Here is a 23,209-nt window from a genome sequence, read left to right as displayed (position 1 = left end):
ACCTACAGTCCCAGGGCTGATTTTGCTTTAGTTTTTTAGTTTTTTTGTTGTTTTTTGGGGGGGGGGGGGGGGGGGGGGGGTGACATGGTGAAAAGTTGTGGGCCGTCGGTCGACTAAGCATGGACGAGAATTCCCATCAGTTCAAATACATTTCTCTCCGTTGGTGTGAAGATGATTTTATTTACACAACGATTCCACATATTTATATTTCTTATAATATATCTATGTCAAAAATCATCTGATAGATTATTAAAGACAGTTTCAGGCCCATCAGTCTGTTTTAAGGCAAAGTTCCGTTGATGAATAAGTGTCGTCTCTGCTGTCACGCTGTCTCATTCGCTGTGGTCAAAAATCAGGCAAACCTTCTGGAACATTCCACCTCAGAAAATCGACTCCATGGTGTCGATGTGCTAAAAAATGCATGTGACAGTGAACTCCTGTCAGCTGTTTGTATTTGCTTCTTTGCTCCAACGTTCCAAGTGGGACGAGAAAAAAAGAAACCCCAAACAATTCCTCGCCTTTTTTTTTTTTTTAAAGGTGGATGATTTTCCAGTTCTTAAGGTGGTGGGTGTAAAATATTTCTAAAAAATAATTTAGAGTACAGCTTCATAAATAAAACGTTGTTCTAAAAACACATGGTCCAGATCACTCTGCCCCCCCGGTTTTGACTCTTATCAATGGGAAACTGTGATTGGTGAACAAGGGCAAAAGGGGAGGAGCAAGGTGGAAGGGTACTTGTGTCCAGATGAATCTGACATATTCCGTCCTTGGCCACCGTAACGAAGCTGCGGTGTTATCTGTTTAAGGTGGACGCGCCTGTACGCAGCGTGCTGGGCAGCTTGTCCGATCCCGGGATCTTCCATGGCCCAGGAGACACTGCGCTCCTCTTCCCCACCGCACTGCCAACGCTCTTTTTGGGAAGACTGGACCGGCTCTCTCCCAAGCTCCTGTCCAGTTCTCTGGTCCGGGGATCCACCTGCTGCCCTCCCATGGAACGCTCCCCATCTTCCCCGCTGTTTCCATTTGAGTTCATATCTGGGAGTTTAGGAGATTGGTTTGATTCCGTTTTCCTGCCAGGAAAACGGCTGTCCCCAGGAATTCTCTCCCTGGATCCTCCCCTGGTGCTTCTGGAAGATTTGGGCTCCCCGCTCTGCCCTTCTTTAAAACCTTCCCCCTCGCTCGTGGGCTGCAACTTGTGCCCACCGCCCTTTTGAATGGACCTGCCACCCTCCGCCTTAGTTCGGACGCTCCCGCCGGTCACGGCTGCTCTCCTCCCCTGGCCGATCAGATCTGGATTAAGCAGCTCGGCCTCGCCGGGGCTCTTTGAACGCTCCGTCCTGCTCAGGTCTCGAGGGATGTCCAGAGGCGACAGGTGACCTGGGTCAGGGGCCGGGACCAGATGGGATGAATGCGATGACATGGGAAGGCTGTCGATGGGAGGAGCTACTTCCGACAAGCTTGGGGAGGCTGAGAGGTGAGCATCCCGTGGAGTGGCATTGTCTGGAATACACACACACACACACACACACACACACACACACACACACACACACACACACACACACACACACACACACACACACACACACACACACACACACACACACACACAAAATGTATGAAATACACACACTGCAGAAAAGAAAACCTACTGAACACATGCCACTGCACTCACACAAACAAAAAGACCAAATCAAAAGAAGAACAACTCTCGGAGCGATAATTGCGACTCTACGAACTAAAAGCATCAATATCAGCTTCAAAATGTGTCACTGAGCAACTCGACGTTTAGACATCAGTCTGCTTCCCGGAGCGCTCTTTAAAGTCTCGGATAATCCAAAACCTTGGCGTAAAATCAAAACAAAGTTCTAATGAAATGGATGATGTGGTGCTTTCGTGAGGATGAAAACCGAAGGGGCCAAAAACGGCTCCTTCGCTCAAGTTGTCAGCGTACTGCAGTGAATCTACAGCACGTTTCCCCAGAACGCTCCATTCTCACGGACTGTTAGCTTCCGTTTCTGCACCGATGACTCTTTCTCCCTCTGCGATCAGTCATTTTCAGATGGGTACGCAGGGGGCAGAGGCGAGGCCAGACACATTGGCGCTGTGAGGCCCAATTATACGCCGGCTCTCGTGCAGTGCTGGAGCATATTAGAGTCACGACGAAGAGTACCACAGAGTACCTGGTGATTTCTAAGTACTGCTCTTGAACATCACAGTTACTCATCATGGCCACCTTTCAGCCGTCGCTTGTTACGCTGAAGTGAGATCTACTTTCCTGCTGCCCATTTAGAGCATAACAGGCCTGGAGCATGCGCCAGAAAGTGGGCAACCTGTCATTACCACACACTGGGTTTAAATCTCCTCTCAGCACACCTCTGGCTCTGCTCATGTCAAACGTCCGCTGAGTCACATCAAAGCGTGACAAACGGCACCGCACATGATGGCGAGCGGAACAAAACAAGAGGGTAGCAGCGCCTCACGTGAGGTCCACGTGGTGAGTTACGTTTATGCTGCAGTTGGATGTTTTTGTGAATAATAAACATGTGAAGACTATTATGAGTACTTTTATGTAAAAATGAGCTTTAAAAAGGTGGTGTAATGATGTCATTTCCAGTGATGCATCAGCTGTTAAAAAGTAGGAGGAAAACAAAAGTATAACCTTGAGTTTCAATATTTTCCTCATTTATCAAAAACCACATATTGACTAAAAGTAATCCATCCATTTTCTACAGCTGTTTACTCCAATTGAGGGTTACGGGGGGCTGGAGCCAATCCCAAGAGTCATAGGGCGTGAGGCGGGGTTCACCCTGGACAGGACGCCAGTCTGTCGCAGGGTCATGTACAGACAAACAAACAAACACACACACACACACACACACACACACACACACACACACACACACACACACACACACACACACACACACACACACACACACACACACACACACACACACACACCCCTACGGACAATTTAAAGTTTACACCTGCATGTCTTTGGATGTAGGAGGGACCCGGAGGGAACCCATGCAAACACACAAACATGGGGAGAACATGCAAACTCAGCTCAGAAAGGCCACAGGTGGGAATCGACCCTATGACCTTCTTGATGTGAGGCAACAGTGCTAACCGCTAATCCACTGTGCTGCCCACTAAAAATAATTAAACAATATTAGAGAGACACTATATTCCATCACTTGGAAACTGAAGTGTTGCCATAGTAACAGCCAAAAGGCCCTCAACAAAATTCATCCACGTCTCAGACCTCAGGAATCACTGACGCTGCGGAGCAGACCATGAGCCAGAGTTACTGGGAGAGGTAAAATACTGGGCATTTTACCTGAAAACCACAGTAGATTCCAGATTTGACTTTTGATCCTGATAAAAATTGGTTTTTGGTTCACGTCAGTAACCACACAAGCCATAATATGTCTTCTTCTGCTTCTATTTGATCCAATTAAAATGTTTCCCCTCTGAAAATGAATGACAAATCCTACTTGACCTTTGACCCTGATGAAATAACCCATTGCTCGATCTCGGGAACAGTTTGTGAAGAGAATTCCACTGCAGACAGCTGAAAAATTGTCTCTGAACTTAAATGCTGGAAATAATTTGAATACAGAAAATCAATCCAAGAAAACACACACACATGCGCAAGCACGCACATGCGTGCAGACACACACACACACACACACACACACACACACACACACACACACACACACACACACACACACACACACACACACACACACACGCAGTAATGTTCATGCAAACTGCAGAGTGTCTGCTCTTATTTTTCTGCATAATTTGAACAGCATGCAACAAAACCCAAAACAAAAATAAACATTACGACTTTAAATATCAGCATGCCAATGTTTCAAAACGACAAATTAATCATGCAAATGAAGCTCCTGCAAATGATTGGCGATAAAACGCTAAATTACGTTCAAATGCTGCTTTCTGCTTTCAGGCAGAAGGGGAAGAGAAACAACGCGGGAGCGGTCTAATGACTGATCACTGTGAGGCTGACCACAGCAGGACTCTGTGTGCATATTTCATGGCTGTAAATCCACTGAAGGCACGGCTCACAAAAACTCTCCGCGCGCAGAGAATAAATCTCCTGCTGGAGGAGGCAGGAGAGGCGAGTGAGCGCAGGAAGGAAGAACATCATGCTCTTCTGTGCCCTGTGTATAAGTGCTACAGGGTGAAGGCTAAACGCTGAAGAATTTGTGTCGCCGGGAGCTTTAGTGCTGCAGTGTCCTCCTAAAACAGGAGGGGGGGGGGGGGGGGGGGGGGGGGTTGGGAGTGAGTGACGCACTGGAGTTTTATTTCCTGAGGTGTCACACAAATAAATGTCCCCTTGCAGGCTCAATTCGCACTGCGCCGAATTCCACTGTGTAAATGATCAGCTCCAATATTTCAGGTTCATCTGCTCCAGCTGACACCAGCTGAATGTTCATACCGCCATAATTTTGAGTGCTGGCACATCCTGCTGCAGAAAAGTGACTTATATTGACTAATTTTACATCCTCCTGAAAACTGCAGCAATATTTGCTCATTATTGCAAAAATATAATTCAATATATCAAATCAAACAGCTGAGGAAGTTGGTGAAAACTGCAAACTGTGCACATAATTTCTTTTTCTGGCCAGTAATAAACACTCTATAGCAAAGAATTGTAATGGTAATTATAAATACATTGGATTAAATATGAAATTCTCTCTCTGTGATACAAAGTGTTAATGCTACTCTCTAGCTGACGCAGCGATGGTTTCTACACCGCCTGAATCACATGTCCATTTATGCTCATGTGGGCGTGTCAGTGTAAAACGGAGGCGTGGTCCGGCACAGAGCTACAGACTCACAAAAACTTGTTCTAAACTTTAGCACAAAATATTTCACAGTGTAAAACGCTCAACACTCAGACGCACCTTACCTAAGCAGGTTGATGACGCGTACTGTCTGTGCACAGGGAGTTGCACCAGTGCTTAACAGGCTGAAACACACCTTACGTGCACAGACATGCGCAGTGGTGAACATTCTTTACACACAAAGGATGCAATATCTAACGTAGGGTCTGTTTCCAGAAATCATCTTACATCTCTCACTTGCACTGGTTTAATACCAAAGGGCTGTGCACTTTTTCAAACTGTCATTATGGGGTACTGTGTGTAGAATTTTGAGAAAAAAAATTTGATTACATCCATTTTGGAATAAGGTTGTAACATATCAAAATGTGGAAAAAGGAAGTGCTGTGAATACTTTCTGGATGCACAATAACTGGAGGGTGCCTAAAACATTTGCGCAGTACTGTACAGACAACATGCACATGTAAAAAACAAACAAAAAAAATCTTTTAGGGGTTTATGCAATGCACCTACAGCAGAAGGCCACAGCAGAACAAAACACTGCACACACACATCGAGGGTTATAAAGACCAAAAAACATTGTTGCAGTCACAAACCGTGTCTTTAGAGTGGCCCGTTAGGAAGAAATAAGGGGAGCCGTGCTTGTCACTTTTCATGCACATGGAGAGACTGGAAGATACCATTCCTATAGAAGGGAAAGTAACAACCTAAACCAATCAATTAGTGACAGATCGCTGAAATGGACAGAAGATAGACTCCAGTTAGTTGAGGCAGAAGAGACAAATAATTAGTTTTTTACTGTACAGTGACATATAGAAAAACAAACAGCATGAATGCATGCAAGAATAACGTTATCATGAACTGTTAATGAGAGCTGAGTGATTTCTAAGAGTACGATCTAAGAGGAAATGTGGAGGAAAATGGAGTGCCGGTACTCACCATACTCCGGGACCTGCCCCGTACCCCTTTTAAGGAGGAGGCGAACACGCCGCCCTCCTGATTTGATCAGCTCAATGGCTCTGGCGTGCATCATATCCCGGGTGGTTTCCCCGTTGATCTCAATTATTTGGTCTCCAACCTGGATGTTAAAACATTTGCGATGCAGAAACAAAAAGGACAAATAAATGATCTCTCCTATGCACGTTCAAAAATATACCCGCAGATGATCGAAAGCTTTTCCCTGAACTATACTGAGGCCATTATAAATGGACATGCTTGGAAATGAGCAAGCGACACACTAAATTGAATTTTAATAGTCTTCTTACATTATGGACGAGTAATTTATAAAGATCAACGTGGATCTATAGTTCATCAGGTTTCCGCATGAGCTTCAGTAAACCTCAATAAGCATCACCTGCCATGAACTGGTGCTATTTTTAATTAAATTTGATGTGTCATTTCGATGGAATTATGTCAGAGCCAATTTCATGGGCCTGCTGAGGAACTCATTAGGACACCCTGCTGAATATCAATAAGCACTGGCAGCTCCAGAGGCTATTGTTCTTTTTCTTGGTGGTGCTTGGTGGAAGAAATAATAAGCTCTCTTTAGGCCCTAAGGCTTACTGGTGATGGTTATCCCTGGATTCCATAATGTGAAGTGGATTAGAGTTTATGACTCACCACCCCCGCCCCACGAGAGGGACAGCAGTCCATTGCTTGCATCCACTGGCTGCTGGGTGGACTTCGACAATGAAGATCAATGCTCAATCCCAATACTCTCCCTTTGCCCTACCACTTCGCCTTGTGGTGTTCATTGGTCAAGTCCACATGAATGCCCAATCCTAACACTCTCCCTTTGCCCCTCCACTTTGCCTTGTGGCATTCAATGGCCAAGTCCACATGAATGCCCAATCCCAATACTCTCCCTTTGCCCCTCCACTTTGCCTTGTGGCGTTCAATGGCCAAGTCCACATGAATGCCCAATCCCAATACTCTCCCTTTGCCCTACCACTTTGCCTTGTGGCGTTCATTGGTCAAGTCCACATGAATGCCCAATCCTAACACTCTCCCTTTGCCCCTCCACTTCGCCTTGTGGGGTTCACTGGCCAAGTCCACATGAATGCCCAATCCCAGTACTTTCCCTTTGCCCGACCACTTCGCCTTGTGGCGTTCAATGGTCAAGTCCACATGAATGCCCAATCCCAATACTCTCCCTTTGCCCCTCCACTTCGCCTTGTGGGGTTCATTGGTCAAGTCCACATGAATGCCCAATCCCAGTACTCTCCCTTTGCCCTACCACTTCGCCTTGTGGCATTCATTGGTCAAGTCCACATGAATGCCCAATCCCAATACTCTCCCTTTTCCCTACCACTTCGCCTTGTGGCGTTCACTGGTCAAGTCCACATGAATGCCCAATCCCAATACTCTCCCTTTGCCCCTCCACTTCGCCTTGTGGGGTTCACTGGCCAAGTCCACATGAATCCCCAATCCCAGTACTCTCCTTTTGGCCTACCACTTCGCCCAAGGGCAAAGGGAGAGTATTGGGATTGGGCAAAAGTGTCTTGATCAAGGACACAGACTGGTAATGATGCCACCAGGAATCAAACCCAAGTCTACATATTGGTAGTTCAACTGCAGTGCCATTGATTCAAAGTCACACTAATCTGACAAGGCGTGCAACTACTTCACTCGCCGACATCAAAAGACATTCTAGCGACAGATGCTACAGGCCTTTAGTTAGAGCATATGCCTTCCATACTAGAACTGTAAATTGGCACAGACTGTGGGGTAGATACAGCTCAGGTTACATGGGTGCTGTGACCTGGGTGGAAGTGAGGTTTAGAGAGGGTGAGTCTAACGGCAGTCAGATGTTTGAGTGCTTAGGTCTTGGCCTCCTTGTTCGAGTGTGCCTCTCCCATACCTGTGTTCATCAGTTCACAACCAATGCGGGACACGCACAAATCCGTAAAAATTTTAAAAAGCTTACAGGCAGAACAAAAGAAAACCTACACATTTAACAACATTACGGTCAACAAAGCAAATGGAACAATGAAAAAAAATTCAACCCACCTTGTGCTATGTGAGTAATGTGAAATTGCTCTGCCGACCCCATAAATGATATCTCATGGGCGGTTATAATGTTGGCAAGAAAATTTTATTTTGAATGGGGCTATTAAACTTGGTGGTGGTGGCTCACGTAAATATTGACTGGATTAATCCTGTTTTGGTGCAACACTAAGGTTGTGACCTCTGGTGGACTTTTTAAACGCTTTCACACCTCAGACCTGCTGCGTGACAATTTCCAAATTTAACTAATGAAGAGGATTCACTGGGAACGGGACAAAACGTGCTGCCAATTATGTTAACAAATGGCCAAATCCTGCAGTAACGGCTGAGGTGATTTTAAAGTTGGAAAACTGGCCACCAAGCGAGGGGGGAGTCATTAGGTGTCATTACAGTAGTCTTAAGAGAAGTGGAAGGCAGGACGGCTCGCTCATTAATCCTCGCTTCCTAACAGCAGAGGAGAATGATCTCCATTTTCATCTTTAATATAACGGGGAAAGAAAGCTGAATGGATGCCATGTGAATGCTGAGCGAAGTGGATATGAAGGTGAAGTGACGCCCATGCAGGTTTAACGATTCTTCATCGAAGTTTAACTGTTGGAGAGGTAATTAAATGTGCTGAATGAATAACTGTAATTACGCTGTACAATTTTCTTGAAAGCCTCCGCGCTGGCATTTCATCTTCAGAAAAGCTTGTTCGAATTCTGCCTTCAAATCAAAGTAGATTAGTTTGTGTTTGGGAGGGCCAACGAAAGGTCAATATATACGGGTTTTTTAAGTCTTCAAAATGTGCCAAAGTGCCTGGTGAGGGAATAATGACCCGACATAAACTGAAAATGTCAGAGTACTTGCAGGAAATTACATTGCATCTTTCTTTCCCCCCTCCACCACTCAAATCAGAAGCGACAGGTAGATCATGAGTCACACTTAAGTTAAATACAGACAGATCACTGTGAGCATATGTTAGGATTGTTGGAAGAAGGTTTAAAGTCAGTGTGAGTTTACTGGCGAGCTTAATTTTAAAGAGAATCACTGTTTAATTTTTTTATCTATCTGTCAGGTCAGATTCACATCAGCCCAACTAAAGAAGATTTGAGCCCTGAGGGCTACATCATACCTTGGCTGGGGGGGATTTGCATCATCTTTGTCACATTCATTACAGATAACTAATACAGAGCAGGTGCAAGCTATCAACCAAAGATGTAAAACTCAGAAAAACAAGCAACAAAGTGGAAAAAAAAAAACAGGTGAAAGCAGTTCAATCAATGTTTTGGCACACCGACATCGTGTATTCTGCTAGCAAACACACGCAGATGTTGGATTTCAATGATGGTGAGCAACATGTAAACAGATAAAGGTGTAAATAATATCGTCCCACCCACCCTCATCCTGCCGTTACGCATGGCCGGTCCGTCCTCTGCCAGGCGGAGTACAAACAAGTCCATCTTGTACTCCCGTCCTCCACGGATGCTAAAACCGAAGCCTTTCACACTTTTTTCCAGCTCCACTGTGAAGAAGTCGAAGTCCTGTGAAAGCTGAGGTAAAGCAGACATAAGATATATTAGTTAAAGTTACAGCAGATCATAAGGCTTGAAATGACTTTCAGGTCATTAAACAAAGAAAAATCTTCTTTCTGCTTCTTAAGGCTACTCTGATTAGGGGACGTGCCACAGCATAAGAAGAATATCGAGGATGTACATCTTAAAGGTGCTGTGAATGGAATTTACCATATTAATACAGCAGCCAATAACTTTCTATGTAAAGTATTAGTGTCTTAATGGTGTCCTTTACAGAGAATGAAACAACACTCCCTCTGTGCTCTTAGCTTTTCCATGTCCTGTTTGTAGTCTTGAGATGTCTGCAATTGCACATCAAGTGCATGTATGTAATTGTTGCTCCTCCCCACATTTATAAGGACACAGCAGCACTCACTACTCACTGCACAGTTGTTGAATATTTTTCGAGATGGTGGATAGTAGCTACTTTCCAGAAATACATCCACAAATCCCATTTGGAGCCTAAAAATGCCTCTGACCAAGAATGCAGTCAGACAAGTGTCCAAATATGTTTGGCTTTGCCCACAGAGGGAGCTGTTAAATGTTAAACCGTCTCCAACTTTTAATCATTCTTTTCAATTGGGGTGTGGGGAGGGGGAGATTGAGGAGGAGTGGCCAAGGAGGGATGCTTTGTTTACATCCTGAAGTAGGGCACAGGTTTGACATCTAGTGGCAGAAAACTCATTCATAGCACCTTTCAATAGTTTAAACAGCTGAACCACACAGAGGAAATGGTCTTTTTTTAAATGACACCTTTCATTTAATAACTCAACTTTTTTCCTCAAGTGTACATTTCCTCTCAAAAAGGTATGACTTACAAAAGGTACAGCTTACAAAATTACAACTTATTGTACCTACAACATCAACTTTTCAGGTTACTTAAGAAAATATATGATGACGGCAAACATCACAAACACAAAAACATTTCCATTGTCAAATGTATTCTTGTGTAGGTGGTCTTGTTTTTTTGTATAAATGTAGAAAAAGTAAATTCCTGAGAATCTGTGGGATCCCCAACAACTTGTTGGACATCACAGGTATTGTGACATTTTCTCTCATGAATACTGGCGTTCCTCAGGAATGTGTTGTAGATACTATACTGTTCACTCCTTGCATAGGCTGACTGTTAAGCAGAACTGTATAAACCACTGGTTTAATGTATTGTGAATTATTTATGCAATGTTTGTATTTTTATATTATTACCTCCTTTTGTGGTGCTTTCAGTAGAAATATATGGATTAACATCACAATAAAACATAATCACAGTAAAGCAGTAGAATGTGACCTACTGTGAGGGCAGAAATAATAAGAAGCAACCACAAGAATTACATATACTATAAGAAGCTGGAATTTAAATATATAGTCATGTATTAATAAAGAAATGGAAATATTTGCAAAAATATAAAGATACGAGTCAGTTAGCTCAGTGAGTATAATGACAATGGCATAATTAATTTTCACTTTTATGTTGCACATAGTTATTACAGCAATGCCGATGTCACACGCCTGATTAATTAGCATATAAATGATAAAAAGACTCCAGGAGAGCATGAAGTGCGAGACGTGAACACACATCCGTACTTGAACAGGAGGCATTCGGTAGTCTAGGATTGCAAACTGTCTGGCGTCCGTGGCGAGCTGTCTGTAGTCCGGGAGCGGTGGGTGTCTGTATTCCAGCGTCGGTGGTTGCCGGTAGTCTGCAACAGGAGGGTGCCGGTAGTCCACCGGTGGCTGACGGTAATCTGTGAATGGTGGCTGCCGGATGTCTGGTTTCACGTCTTGCCGCGCCTTCACCTCTGACCTGTAACTAACAGACCAATCAGAACAAGGGAAGGCTTTCAAGGTGGAGACAGCTGACATGTCTATTACCGGAACTACTGTTTTAACAAGCAGCACATCAAGTATGTTTTGGAGAATTTAATGTAAGAAAGATATTTTATGACAAACTGCTGCCTCCCTCAGCGATGGAATGGAAGCCATATTTTGGATGATGCTAAATGAAATAACAAAATGAAACAATTTATTATTCATAATAAAAAGTTCTCAGACGGCAAATTAGTTTAGGGACTCTGTATAAGAAGAGACAAAAAGTGGTGCCAATGTAGATTTTGTAAACCTGCTGTTCTTGTAAGAACATTCACCAGATTTCTATTAAGATCCAATTTACATCAATAATTTAACAGTACATAAGAGTTAAGTGAAGTTCTACAACAACCTGGGGGCAGGGGGAGGATGTAGAAATGAAGAATAAACAGAGGAAGAAAAAAGGCTGAAAAAGACGCGATTACAGAGAGATAAATATGTGGTCTGATGAGAAAGAAACAAGATCTTTTGAGAACGATGAAGAGAAAAGAACGGATATATATGACTCGCTCATACCTGAGTTCTCAGAGGCGTCGTTTTGCCCCAGAGATAGATAGAGGGCTAATCTATAAAAATGCTTCACTGCAGCAGAAAATCAAGACAGCTGCAAACATGAGATTGTAACGCTGCAAAAGGACAAACGCGCTCTTAACATTTCAGCTTACCTGCTGTCATGGGTGTAGGTCTGAGACGTAGAGGTGGGAAGCTGGGTCACAGGGCTCTGATGGGGCATGGGACTGGGCTGGTCAACAGAGGGGTTAGGTTCTGTGGTCACTGAACTTGGCTGGGAGGCTGCAGTGCTGGACTGGGTCTTTGGACTGTGCTGCCGGGCCAGAGGGCTCTGCTTCTCTGAGCTGGGGGCTGAAGGGGGGTTGCTGATTTCTGGCATTCACAAGGAAAGATGTTATGAGAAACTTAGGTTGGCAGGGTAGTTTATAGAGGTACAGTAGTGTTCAGAATAATAGTAGTGCTATGTGACTAAAAAGATTAATCCAGGTTTTGAGTATATTTCTTACTGTTACATGGGAAACAAGGTACCAGTAGATTCAGTAGATTCTTACAAATCCAACAAGTCCAAGCATTCATGATATGCACACTCTTAAGGCTATGAAATTGGGCTATTAGTAAAAAAAAGTAGAAAAGGGGGTGTTCACAATAATAGTAGCATCTGCTGTTGATGCTATAAAATCAAAACTATTATGTTCAAACTGCTTTTTTAGCAATCCTGTGAATCACTAAACTAGTATTTAGTTGCATAACCACAGTTTTTCATGATTTCTTCACATCTGCGAGGCATTAATTTAGTTGGTTTGGAACCAAGATTTTGCTCATTTAATAGTGTGTTTGGAGTCATTGTCTTGTTGAAACACCTATTTCAAGGGCATGTCCTCTTCATCATAAGGCAACATGACCTCTTCAAGTATTTTGACATATCCAAACTGATCCATGATACCTGGTATGCGATATATAGGCCCAACACCATAGTAGGAGAAACATGCACATATCATGATGCTTGCACCACCATGCTTCACTGTCTTCACTGTGAACTGTGGCTTGAATTCAGAGTTTGGGGGTCGTCTCACAAACTGTCTGCGGCCCTTGGACCCCAAAAGAACAATTTTACTCTCATCAGTCCACAAAATATTCCTCCATTTCTCTTTAGGCCAGTTGATGTGTTCTTTGGCAAATTGTAACCTCTTCTGCACATGTCTTTTATTTAACAGAGGGACTTTGCGGGGGATTCTTGCAAATAAATTAACTTCACACAGGTGTCTTCTAACTGTCACAGCACTTACAGGTAACTCCAGACTGTCTTTGATCATCCTGGAGCTGATCAATGGGTGAGCCTTTGCCATTCTGGTTATTCTTCTATCCATTTTGATGGTTGTTTTCCGTTTTCTTCCACGCGTCTTTTTTTTTTTGTCCATTTTAAAGCATTGGAGATCATTGTAGATAATCAGCCTATAATTTTTTGCACCTGCGTATAAGTTTTCCCCTCTCCAATCAACTTTTTAATCAAACTATGCTGTTCTTCTGAACAATGTCTTAAATGTCCCATTTTCCTCAGGCTTTCAAAGAGAAAAGCATGTTCAACAGGTGCTGGCTGCATCCTTAAATAGGGGACACCTGATTCACACCTGTTTGTTCCACAAAATTGACAAACTCACTGACTGAATGCCACACTACTATTATTGTGAACACCCCCTTTTCTACTTTTTTTTTTACTAATAGCCCAGTTTCATAGCCTTAAGAGTGTGCATATCATGAATGCTTGGTCTTGTTGGATTTGTGAGAATCTACTGAATCTACTAGTACCTTGTTTCCCATGTAACAGTAAGAAATATACTCAAAACCTGGATTAATCTTTTTAGTCACATAGCACTACTATTATTCTGAACACTACTGTAGGTAGGGTAGTTTACGGCGGTAGGTAGGGTAGTTTACGGAGGTAGGTAGGGTAATGTACGGAGGTAGGTAGGTTGGTAGGGTAGTGTAAGGAGGTACAGAGGCAGGGTAATGTAGGGAGATAGATGGGTAGGTAAGGTACTATAGGGAGGTAGGTAGGCTATTATATGTAGGTCGTTATTAATATTTTTGCATAATGGAATCTGTCAAGTGGTAAGTAGGTAGGTATGGCAGGAATAAAGTAATAAAAAGAGTAAAGTAATATAAGTAGCATAAGGTAAGTAGATAGGCTGGAAGGGTAGTGTGATGTAGGGAGGTAGCTGGTTAGGTGCAGCAAAAATCTGTCACCCATTTGATGATGTCATCTGCTGAGAAATATTATTTTTGGTTCTACACAGCAACGTGTTGGCCCTCCTCCTCACTCAGCCCATCTTCTTCCAAGTCTTCCATTACTCTACCCAACCCTCCCATCTTTCTCTTCCTGATTTTTTTTTTTTTTAATACAAGTGTCTTTTTACCATGTTAAAATGAAATTTAATTGTGTGCAAAGAACATCTGTAGAGAAAAATAACTAATTACTTGTGACTACTAGACACAAAGGCAGGGGGCGCCATCATGAATGGAAAGACACAACATCTAAATTTGTATGTTTGAAGCCATGATTTTTTTTTTTTAATTTATCGACGTGCCATTCACAAATTAAATATGTGTCCCGGAGATGATTAAAAAAGAAAACTGACTCCACCAGTCAGACTTAAACATGGCAGCGTTTTGCCCTTCAATAAAACAAATTACACCACCTCAATTAACATTGTTATGGTTGCTGTAGGAGAGACAGCAGATATGTTGAACACGTTCAATGTTTAATAAAATAAAGTGAAAACAGAGTATTGACCGAAGACAAATCTGCAGAGCAGGAAGACATAACTCCTGACAAATGACAGCTAATCTAAAAATGATCACACTCTGTAAGTTTCATTCAAACGGTGCCATCGATCAAAGTCTCAGCACAGTATGACAGCGTGCAGCCCTCGTGCCCGTCCACGTGCACGCTCACCTTCCTGTGGAATGATCCTCAGGGTGACGCTGAGGCCTGCGTCCTTGATGAGCTTAACGATGTCGGCGTGCGGCATGCTGACGATGGACTGAGTGTTTACCGCCAGGATCCTGTCTCCCACTTTCAGCTTCCCGCAGCGGTCCGCCGGGCTGCCCTCGATGATGCGGCCAATTTTATGGGGCACAGCTGTGGCGGGATTCACACACACAAACGCTGCAAGGTGAGGACATGCTGATCGGAGGTACGCACGCCGCTGACTGAAAGACGAGTTTTTCTGTGTCTTTCTGGTTTTGCTGTTCACCCCGGGCTTATGTAAGGCAGCCAGATTTTTCACGTGTGTGGGCGACACGCTGAAGCTGCATGTGAGTGACGTGCTGTGGGAGGGCATATGGAAATCAAATGATGGAATCAAGAGACACAGCAGGTTTTACTCAGCTGTGAACTCTTTACACTCTACAGCTCACATTTTGCTACTTAATATCTCGGTAAGAGGACATGTGGTAGTAGTCGAGTTTTCACCTGAATTGCACTTCGCACAGTTGAATGGTTAATGGCATTTAAAGGGGCCATACTGTGCAAAGTCAGTTTTTTTTTAGCTACTTAGCACTTAATTATCTTGTTTCATGTTAAACGTCTTAAATGTTTACATCTATAGATGTAGAAGCTACTGTGCAATAAACACAATTTAAACTTGAAATGGCTCGTCTTTAACTTCTGTGACATACGTCACGCAAGTCCCAATCTGCTTGCTTTGTAAGGCACCGATTGAGATACTCTGCTCTCGATAAGAGAGTCACACCATTTGATGGAGAGGGGGCGTGGCAAAAGGCAGCTGCTTTCCATTTAAAGATGCATTATAGAGTTTTCAGTGACATCTAGTGGTGAGGTTTTATAATTTTATAATTCAACTCACCCACCCACCACTACCATACTGCAATGCATGGGCTACAGTTTGGCTAGCTAACACCGATATATCATAACCCTGAAAAAGTTCAGTTACATCATCATTGGGTGGGTTGCAATCTGCAGCCTCGCCACTACATGTTGCTGAAAAATCCTTTAAAGTGGCAGGCAGAGAAACAAGCGAATAACCTGCATATTAATTAGCTTGTTGCAAAGGTGCGTAATCTGACCTTTTTAAGAAACAACATGGAATCAACGTCCAGACTTACTGTTGGTGGCGGCCGCCTCGGGACGGTTCAGTGAGCTGATGATGACGAAGCCGAAGCCTTCGCTCTCCTTTCGATTGATGGTGACGTCGCTCGGTTGTGCGTTCAGCGCTGCTGCCCCATCCACAGACGTGGTGTTACCCATGCCAGCTTGGCCACTGCTGTTGCCATATGTGAAGTCGCTGCGTGGGGAACTGTGCTGTGTGGAGACGGACCCGGAGCTGCGTCCGTTTTCCGGACAGGAATTGCCTGTAGGGGGAGACGGAGAGCTGAGGATGTGGTGGCCGTGGACAAACACAGGCAGGTTTTCAGGAGCTCGAATGCACCCTAGCGTTCAGCCAGCTGCTGATTTATAATTCAAGGCAATTTAAAGCTACGGATACCCTGCGCTGCGCCGTCATAATGTGATGCATAATTGCTTTGGAGGAATCCAAGGATGATTTTTCATGTGCAAAAACAATTAATTTTACAGACAGGCTGCATTCTGTAACAGTAATTTGGATTCTCTTCCCCTGAAAAGCTACAAATTGGAAAAGCTGTTGCTGAATCTCGTCCCTGTGGAGATTCACCAGAACAACACAAAAAGGGAAAAGAAGAAGAAGAAAAAAAAGCACAAAGTGGTAAAGCACATCATTAAAACACAGTATTATACCACGCAGAGACAAACAGGCCTTCCACCTCTGGCTTCTCTGTGTGTGTGTGTGTGTGTGTATATCTGTTTGTGTGTGTGCATGCAGTCTGGGGAACTCAGTGATCAGACGCAGTGTTGATATTTGGTTTACTCGGCGGGAAGCAGATCTGCGATTTCTGTAGCTTAACAGTTGGGATTTTAAAGAGCAACTATTGTACTGACATGAAGTTAGTGTGAGAAACTGCAGAGAGAAAGATGGAGAATCACAAACTGTTAAATGCATCAATGTTTATGCAAAAGAAAGGAAAAAATGAAAGAATGCAATGTGGATCATTACTTACAGGCAGAAGTGACACCTCACAAAGTGTCAGTGGGAGTGAGAAAATTATGGAAGTAAGGACCGCAGAAGAGGCCAGCATGAGTCAGACGGTCGCCTTTGGCGAGAAGGAATTAACAAAGTGGAATAGAGGGGGGGAAGAAGTGGAGTGTGTGTATGTGAGGAGCGTACTATATGTTTGGAAGGCGTCATAAAAGGAAAAGAAGAGGATGGAAAGTTGTCTGCGACTCCTCACAAGAACTAAATGTGACAAAACTTACAAATTCCAAGGAAAAGGAAGATACAGATGAAAAGGATAAAGGTGTCAGAATTAAAGGTCCTATAAATGAAAATTTAAACACTAATATATCACACAACAACTATTTCATATCTTTAGATCAGTGTTTCCTCGGTACATCAAGTTCTGCACATTTTCCGTTTTTCCCTGAACTAAATAGAGCAAATCTGACTGAGCAATGAAACGCACCTGACCTGGAAAACACGCAGTATACTTTGTGTCCCAAGGACCAGGAGTGGGAAACCCTGGTTTACTTGTAGTGCCGTAATGGCATCCCGTGAGGAGCATGAAGCAACGCTCCGTGTGAGTGTGTTGTAATCAGAGTTTTTCTGTTTTTCTTTTCGTAGCCAGGCACGAGTAGTGCATGTCAATCCCGCTATGTGAAAATGTCGCCACATGTGCATGGACAGTAGCAACTTTCCAGAAATTCCAAGCCAATGCTTTGTTCCAAGATTCTGGTGCTCATGTTACATCTTGTAGTACTAAGTCATTTATAGGATCTTTGAAAAGATTAAATACTTGCACTTACATAACCTTTGCTTATCAACAAGTTACGAGTCTCAGCTCATAATGTAGCTCATGTTGAACAATCACCTCATTAATTACTGGCTCGATCTTTGTGCACCGACAGAAAAACAAACTAGAGGACAGTTTCAGGGACAACAAATGACGTGACGGCGCTTGTTCCAGGAAATGCATCTTTTGAAACTGGATGATTCATGTGAAAATGAATTTTAAGCTTAGCATGCTAATGTGCTGCTACCATGGAAGTGTGCCATCACTGGTCAGAAAAACATCGATGGTTGGCACTTGGGGATAAACAACAAGAACAACAACAACAAAAACAAAAACCTGCTGGACAAAGAGGTGACACACTCGATTCAACAGCCCCCATAACGGAAATGAACCTTCACAGACAATCTCGAATCACTGTTCGACTGCATTTATGGAATTTTTCACCTGTTGCCTGTATCCTCCTCCTGATGACCAGATTGACTTGGCCATTGCGTGCTGCGCCATGCATCAAGTCGATGACATATTTGTGTGGCTTTCCCACCACTGGGATCCCATCCACAAACAACAACTCATCTCCGGGTCGTAAGCGCCCGTCTACGTCTGCTGGACTCTTCTCAATGATTGCCCCGATTAAGATCTGTTATGAAACACAGACTGTTATTATGTGCACGGAGAGGAGGGGCTCAGATGCTGGACGAGTGCATATGAACATCAAATGCAGTGTCTGTTACGACAGTTGTTATGAATTAATACACCATATATTTTGCAGAGTAAAATACTCTGCAGGAGTAGATTTAGTCCAACTCCAAATGGTGTTAATTAACACTATTAGACTTGATCAGTTTAATACTATGACAGAGCTGACTGAGCATGAGGTTAGAGTCTCTGATGTCATCCAAATAAATTCTGGTGTACATCAGAGATCTGTTCTGGCTCCAACTCTATTTCAATGCTTGCATGGACTGGGTGTTGGGGAGGGCTGTGGAGATGGGCAGCTTAGGTGCCTTTGTCTGCCAGGAAAGAATAAATGACCTTTATTTTATGGCTAATGCTGTAATCTTTGCAGAAACAATGGATGACCTAATTATAGCACTTGAGAAGCTGAGAGTGGAATCAGAGTGTCTGGGTTTGCAATTATTCTGGATCAAGATGAAGATCTATGCTTTCTATGACTTTCTGGACTCAGCCATTATCAGTGTATCAGCGAGAGGAGAATTAATCTCGACAGTTACATTCATGTCTTGGCCTTTGAAGGCACAAAACACCTGAGAAGAACTTATGTAGTTGTCAGGCAGATGGACAGAAGAGTTTGACATTGTTGATACTGTTGCATGAGAAGGAAGGTTTAAGTCTTTCGGGATCTGGTGCTTCCTGTATTTCTGTAAGAATTGGATGCTAACCAGTGACCTCAGGAGATGACTAGATGACTTTTGTACACTGTCTCTTCAGATAATCATTGGGGAATGCTGGAATGACTGATGAGGAGTATCTCTTGCATCATGAGGCAATATCGGCCATTGCATTTGGGATGTGTGGCCCACGTCTCATGATCCAGCATGCAGGTTCTTCAGTGCTGAGAACCGCAGCAACTGGATAAAGGCCAAGGGGACGCCAACGTTTCAACTAGCTGTGGCAGATATGGTGATGTTTGGCATTGGTGCATGCTCCCAGACCTGACCTGCAGTACTGCAGAGTCTATTTTACTTTGCAAAATTGACTGTTACCATGGTTTTGTGGCTGTGTGGTTGTGTCCTTTGAAAGGTGGAGCGTACTTCAAAAGAAGTAGAAAAACAAGATGGAAGGGCATTTTTCAAAGCTTCAGCTCAACACATTCATGTTTTCTTGGTGTTATTTTGTGATTTTGATACTTAGAACTTTTTTCTGCAGCTTATTATGAATTTCCCACGACACGTCCGTTGGTTTAACACTAAAACGTGACTGTGGACATGTTCTTTTTTATGTCCGAGAACCAAATGTATACTCAACATCAGTGGTGGGCACAGTTCCGCTAATCCGCTAACCCCTAATTAGCGAAGCTAACTTAACTTTTTTGTTCACTGATTAGCTTTTCAGCTAACTTTGAAAACCATCAGTGGACCAATTAACATCCGCTAAATTTAGTTCCAATAACATTTAGACCACTAACATGTTTTTTCGGGCATAGTGAATAAAGCTTAGCAATTAAAAGCATTTGTAAAGCCTAAAATCATACATTTTATTTCCTGTCTGTTACGTGCTTTGGTCTGTTACGTGCTTTGTAGCAGACAGACAGCTATGAGAGGTAGAGCTCAATCTCCTGCCAGCAGAGGAGAGCTGACTACCAGACAGAAAGGAAGAGCAGAAGAAGAAGAAAAAAAGATAATTTATTTTCACACAATACAGTCCTGCAGACATCTCGCAGGAGTCATGCACAGCAAGGCAGTTTTGACTTATGGTTAAATTTTTAAACAAACTAATTCCGGACAAGTTATCAAAATTAATGTCACCTCTGTCGTTTGTACAAAGTGAAAATATCAGCTATATGTTTTAGTTTTGAAGTAATGCATTACTTTTGAAGGTTTGATCGTTTACAGACACATATGTCAAACGGCATTATTGGTATTCACACTCCCATCCAGTAGATGGCAGTGTTCATGGCAGTGTGAATACCAATTGCCACACATTCACTACGTGCTGAATGAATCACACTTGAACAGAATTTTTTAGTTTTCAAATTGCCTTTTTACAAATGAAAAAATGAAATATTTTCAAATACAGATTTATTTGTAAAAAACAACACACACATTACAGTAACTTGTGTGTTGGTTTTTACATATAAATACATCGACCAACCACTGATGACAGGAAACTCATTTTCCCATAATGCCTTTTGGCATGTGTGTCTGTCAACGATCAAACCTTCAAAATTAGTGCACTATTTTAAAACTAAAACATATAGCTGATATTTTCATTTTGTAAAAACGGCAGAGGTGACGTTAATTTCGATAACCTGTCCAGAATTAGTTTGTTTAAAATTAAAAGTCAAAACTCCCTTGCTGTGCATATCTCCTTCGAGACATCTGCAAGACTTTACGGTGTGAAAATAAATGATTTTTTTAATCCCTCTCCACTTTTTTCCTCTCTGGTCAGGAGGTCTCTTGCTGAGAGAAGACGGATCTTAGAAAGAACCGCTGGCTCGTTATTGTTTGTGACTGCCTTTGAATTTACTCAGAAGTTCAGTAGCTGCCAGTGTGCTGGAGTCAATACTAAAAGTTATAGGTTTAGTTTTTAGCTGTAACTTCCGCTAAATTCTTTAGGGGTTTATCAGTTTAGCTTTATAAAAGTTAACTTTTCAGTCAGCGGATTAATGGTTATCAAAGCTAACTTTTTGGTTACCACCACTGCTCAACATACTGTCACTGCTAAACATAGAGCTGCTGCCAAAATCTCATCACCAGCTGTAAGCGTTCCTCTTTGTTGTAATTACCAACTCTGTCCAGTGGAGGCACTGTGGCCTGCACAGGTTGTCATGGCACGGCACAGAAAAATGCTCCACTGGTTCACTCTGCTTGACTTTTGAAGTACACTGGAACCTTAACAGACAATAAAAGACAGGAAAGCAGCCACAGCCATCACTCTCTCAGGGGTTCAAAGGTCAGGGGTTTAGGTGTACGTAGGTGTAGTGGGTTAGAGAGGAGAAATTGACAGGGTTCCACGCCCATCGCCATACGAGCCTTCTCATGTGTCTCCGGACTCACAGGCTGCCCTGCCTCATCCCCGCCCAGGACCCGGAAACCAAACCCGGACTTCTGCCGGCGTAGATGCACCTCCATGTCCTGATACTCCACCCCTAAAACAAACAAACACACACACACACACACACACACACACACACACACACACACACACACACACACACACACACACACACACACACACACACACACACACACACACACACACACACACACAAAGACTTTAAAGTACAGAATATTCTTCAACATTAACAATCCGATCAGGTTTTACACTGCATGTACCTGTGGAGTCCACAGCTAACACACTCCGCGATTGGCCAGTTTCTAGAGAAGAAGCACAGATAAACAACAATAAAGCACAAATAATGTTGGAACACACATGGCTGCAAATGAAAACAGTAAAACAAAGTAAAAAGTTGCTGCCTCAGCACTAATGCTGCTGCAGAATTCCGGCATAATCCATAAAAGTGGTGGAGTGCGGACAAAGTGCAACATTATTTATTTACAGTGTGTGAGGACGGATCCAAGAGTGGACCTGCAACCAGTTCGCCAATCTGCAAAGCAGAAGGACTCAACCACAAAATAAATAAATAAACAGCTGCAAGTGACAAAATTCATTCCAATCATAACTGGTTTAATCCCACATGGAGCCCAGCAGGAGCGATGGGGGGGAAAAAAAAAAAAAAAAAAAAAAAATCAGTCAGAAATTACAAAAGTAATCAAGAACCATGTCAAATTAACAACAACAACAAAAAACATATACATTTCTGTATAACAAAAAAACAAGTGCTTTCGATAAATTCCCAAAGGTTTAAAAACTGCAGTGAAAAATATAAGTGAATCTAAAACAGTGTTGTATAAAGTACCAGAAAATCACACTTAAGCAAAAGTGCAGCTACCCATTAAAAAATGACTTTGGTAGAAGTTCAAGTCACTGATTGAAATGCTACTCAAGTAAAAGTCTTAAAGTATCTAGTATTTATTGTACTTAAGTATGACAAGTAATGTACAACTAAATGTACTCAAGTATTGACAGTAAAAGTACAAGTAAATGTTAATAATCAAAAACAGACTGATTTTTTTTAATTTTTTATAAAAGTTTATCTAGGCTTGTAAATTACTGGTAGTATTAGTCAAAGTACTGAAAATTGTGCACATCACACAAAAACACTTCAGAAACAAGTTTTCAAAACCTAAACGAGAGTAGGATCCTCACTAGGTGTTCACAGGAAACAGTTATTTATTTCTATATGTATTTATTTATTTTCATTGTTACATGGTTTTATCTTTTCTGTTGTGTTTTGTTTCATTAGGTTCTTTTTGTCTCTTTCTCTAAAATTGTACTGTATCATTACTAGTCTATTATTATTGACTATTATTGTCTATTATGTAGACTATTATTGTTGTTGCTATAATATATGAATAAAAAAATTACAATTTGACTCTTTTACGACAACGAACACAAATCAACACAAACGTGTTGATGCAAACAGCTTAATGCTACCTTTAACATTGAAAACGCCATAGACATGCTAAAGCGTTAGCATCGGTCCCGTTTTTAAGTTATAAAATACGTCTATCAACTGTTTCAGAAGACCATAACAGGTCGGTTTAACATAAAATATTAATATTACTTACAGACATATGCTCTTCAGGGTTTTAGCGGGAAAAAAATTAGGATAAAACAAAATAAAATCCACAAATCATAGATTGAAGCACTGCTTTGACCTGCGAATCACTGCTTCGATTGGTTCAAGGTTCAAAGCAAAGCCGTGCTGCAGAAAAG

At 42.5% G+C, this 23,209-nt stretch overlaps 1 protein-coding gene and 1 long non-coding RNA gene across 6 annotated transcripts in view; both read right to left on the bottom strand.

Annotated features, from left to right (window-relative positions):
• Positions 1 to 527: 527 nt before the first annotated feature.
• Positions 528 to 23,209, bottom strand: part of magi2a (membrane associated guanylate kinase, WW and PDZ domain containing 2a) — a 215,209-nt gene continuing 192,527 nt past the window's right edge. For 2 of the 5 annotated variants that reach the window (XM_034163866.1, XM_034163868.1), the window contains 10 exons: positions 21,706 to 21,747; positions 21,403 to 21,518; positions 18,134 to 18,326; positions 15,932 to 16,177; positions 14,760 to 14,945; positions 11,962 to 12,178; positions 11,015 to 11,240; positions 9,260 to 9,412; positions 5,814 to 5,952; positions 528 to 1,500 (listed from right to left, as the gene is read on the bottom strand). In XM_034163866.1, the coding sequence (XP_034019757.1) occupies positions 794 to 1,500; positions 5,814 to 5,952; positions 9,260 to 9,412; positions 11,015 to 11,240; positions 11,962 to 12,178; positions 14,760 to 14,945; positions 15,932 to 16,177; positions 18,134 to 18,326; positions 21,403 to 21,518; positions 21,706 to 21,747 (2,225 nt within the window). In that variant the 3' untranslated portion in view covers positions 528 to 793. Of the gene's footprint in view, positions 1,501 to 5,470; positions 5,582 to 5,813; positions 5,953 to 9,259; positions 9,413 to 11,014; positions 11,241 to 11,961; positions 12,179 to 14,759; positions 14,946 to 15,931; positions 16,178 to 18,133; positions 18,327 to 21,402; positions 21,519 to 21,705; positions 21,748 to 23,209 lie in introns of all 5 variants that reach the window. The other 3 variants (XM_034163869.1, XM_034163870.1, XM_034163867.1) reach the window with 3 other exon arrangements.
• Positions 3,797 to 5,035, bottom strand: LOC117504401. Its single transcript, XR_004558790.1, has 2 exons — positions 4,897 to 5,035; positions 3,797 to 4,859 (listed from the first exon to the last, which is right to left on the bottom strand). It is a non-coding gene; the product is annotated as an uncharacterized LOC117504401 (long non-coding RNA).

This window comes from Thalassophryne amazonica, chromosome 22 (assembly GCF_902500255.1).
Source record: "Thalassophryne amazonica chromosome 22, fThaAma1.1, whole genome shotgun sequence".
NCBI lineage: Eukaryota > Metazoa > Chordata > Actinopteri > Batrachoidiformes > Batrachoididae > Thalassophryne > Thalassophryne amazonica.
This window is presented reverse-complemented; position numbering and strand designations above follow the sequence as displayed.